The sequence below is a fragment of the Atta colombica genome, unplaced genomic scaffold (genome assembly GCF_001594045.1).
Source record: "Atta colombica isolate Treedump-2 unplaced genomic scaffold, Acol1.0 scaffold69, whole genome shotgun sequence".
Classification (NCBI taxonomy): domain Eukaryota; kingdom Metazoa; phylum Arthropoda; class Insecta; order Hymenoptera; family Formicidae; genus Atta; species Atta colombica.
In genome coordinates this window covers 721,503-724,381 of record NW_017259560.1, presented here as the reverse complement: position 1 = coordinate 724,381, position 2,879 = coordinate 721,503, and the positions used below count along the sequence as shown (strand labels likewise).

Genomic DNA, 2,879 nt, shown 5'->3' with positions numbered 1-2,879 from the left:
TTGTGTAGATAGAATAGACTAAACTAAATCAAAAAGTACTCTACTATTTTGCAATTTTCGCAATAGTTAATAAGATCTTCATTATTAAAAATTGCTAAATATTAGCAATTAAAAATTTTGAAAAAATTCTGAAAAAATTCTCAGAACTTTTTGAGAAGAAAATTAATAATTTTTGTCTTTGCAGCTTTTTTATAAAGTTGATAGTATATGAATAAAAAATTATTCAAGATCAATGTTTGGCAATTTTTAAGTAATTAATATCTTGTTAACTATTGCGAAAATTGCAAAAAGGACTTTTTGACTCAGTTTAGTCCGTTCTACATAAAAGCGATTGGCAAAAACTTTCTGGACACCCTATATACACACACACATACACACACACACACACACACATACGCATGCGCGCACGCACGCGCGCACGCACGCACGCATGCACATGGCAGATTTAGGATCTACTTAAAAAAGAAGATTTAAAAATCTCAAGAAATTCTTTTTAAAAGATCATCAAAACATTATTAGTACATATAGTATATACAGTATATATACATGTGTGTGTGTGTGTGTGTGTGTGTGTGTGTGTGTGTGTGTGTGTGTGTGTGTGTGTGTGTGTGTGTGTGTGTGTACATATTATATGTATAAGATTGAAAATAAAGAAACATAAGTAATATATGCTTTGCGTCTATGATATTATTGAAGTAGATGTTTTAAGAAATTCTTCTTTTTTTTTGACATTTGTAGTAAAAATTAAAAAATATATAAAATTTTTATAAACACGATTTTTTTTAGAATATTTCTCATACAACTGTTAATAAAAAATTGAGTAATAATACATTGAAAAGTTCAATATAAAAAGAAGCATTAATATAAAAATCTATTTGTTTTATAGTGATTAGGCTGAAATAATTCCAACTTCGTTTTAGAAAAAATATTCGTTTACAGATGAAGACAACTGCAAAATTTTCTTTATTATACTATATTCTATGTATATATATATATATACTGAAGCATTTTTAAGAATTTTTTAAGATTTTTTTTAAATATACTAATTTAAATTTCTTATTTAATTGTTTGAAAATTGATTTTTTTATGCTATTAATTATTTCTTACTAAAATTAGCGTTTTCAGACAGTACAGAAAAATCCCCCAAAATTTCTGTTATAAAATTTTTGCATGTTAATTTCTAATTTTAGCTACAAATGTCAAACAAGAAAAATTTCTTAAAATGACTATCCTCAATATCTTGGATGCTAGAAATATAATACATACTTTTTTATATATAGTTTTGAATTTCTTAATAATTAATATTAGGTGTATAATGAAAAATGAAATCATCATAAAAATATATGTCATTAAAAAATATATGTCATGTAAATTTAAATTAAAAAAAATTAAATTTTATCAAACTTAACTTAAACTATGAAGTAATATTTTTTACTATATAACCATGTATGTAGAAACAAAACGTTCTTTTTCAGGTGATGTATGTAAAAGTAAAATTTCGTAAAACAATACATGTGAATATACTATTAGGAAATAATGAGTCTTTAATGATCGAAGTTGGATCTTAAATGCTTAAATAATTCGATACTATATATATCATTATAAAAATTGCTCGTCAAATTGATTTTTCGGATGTTTATCAGCAATATTAAGATCTTTCCAAGATGTCTAACATCAAATTATTATATTATTACTACAATTCTGTCAAGTTTGCGTTTAAACAAATATATAAAAACGAAAAATCAATTCGGCGCGCAATTTTCATGATAACAAATGTAGATCGAATTATTTAAGCACTTAATCTGGCTTCGATCGTTTTTATTTCCTATTAGTTGTGTACTCACACGTACGGTCCAATGAGATTTTTTTTGTAATATTCGTATAAATTAAACGTTTTAATATACGAAATACGTCTCTTTGTTTCTTTGTCTAATCTATTTAAAACTGTAGAGACAGCACTTGTTGAGCAAAGATATCAATAATTACGTAATCGACAAATGACGCGTATATTTTAGCATGAGGCTTTATCAAAAATAAACAATTTTGCAATAGACTCGTGACTTTATTCAATATTTTTAATATAATTAATATAATTAATATAAATAAATAAAATCTGCGTTATCTGAATAAAAGATAAACAAACATTAGAAGGAAAGACGATCTAAATCAGATAGATTTTTACCTGGTGGAGTCCTGTCTACCAATACCGCCAGTGATACTGCTGCTCTGAGTGCTAATTCTAATGAGAGTGACATTTCTTGGTAAATTGGAAAGTGTTGAGCTTTTTCGATTTAGAAGAAGAGATTCCGCCGCGTTGTCTAGCAATTCTTTCGTTTGACATTCTGTCTTCCTCTGCTGTTTTACTTTTTCCTCTTCCTCGATAGTTCCCGGAAGTCGAAAGAGTTTCGGCGATTCATCCATCTTCTTTTTCTTCTTTAAGAAGAAAATTGCTTGGAAAAAATTGATTTCATTTCCATTTCGATAGCACTTTCTTTTTTCGATTTATTGAGATTTATTTTTATCTAGATATCTTATCGCTATCCTTGTTAACATTTTTTTCAATCTTAATCAATTTAGATCAATTGTTTATCTTTACTTTATTTTTTGTTATTTTTTTTCTTGTTAATTGAAATGTAATAATATCGATTTAATCTTTGAAAAAGAATGTTGCTTATTTTGCTTCCCTCTAACTTGATTCCCTCAATCTTTGAGCTCTTATCATTCCTGAATAAATAAGAAATTACATTTGATAATTAAATATTTTTTACACATCACATATTTATATTATGCTAATGATAAATAACTTGTTACATACGACCAGCATGTTAGATAATAACTCCAAGTGAGCAAAAGAAGTATCTATTATAAAACTATACGAT

The 2,879-nt window shown here is 26.2% G+C and overlaps 1 protein-coding gene across 6 annotated transcripts in view; it reads right to left on the bottom strand.

Annotated features, from left to right (window-relative positions):
* Window positions 1–2,585, bottom strand: part of LOC108692306 (G protein-activated inward rectifier potassium channel 3-like) — a 73,723-nt gene extending 71,138 nt beyond the window's left edge. For 5 of the 6 annotated variants that reach the window (XM_018200493.1, XM_018200501.1, XM_018200498.1 and 2 more), the window contains exon 1: window positions 2,183–2,585. In XM_018200493.1, coding sequence (XP_018055982.1) covers window positions 2,183–2,421 — 239 coding nt within the window. In that variant the 5' untranslated portion in view covers window positions 2,422–2,585. The remainder of the gene's footprint in view (window positions 1–2,182) is intronic. The other variant, XM_018200494.1, reaches the window with a different exon arrangement.
* Window positions 2,586–2,879: the final 294 nt, after the last annotated feature.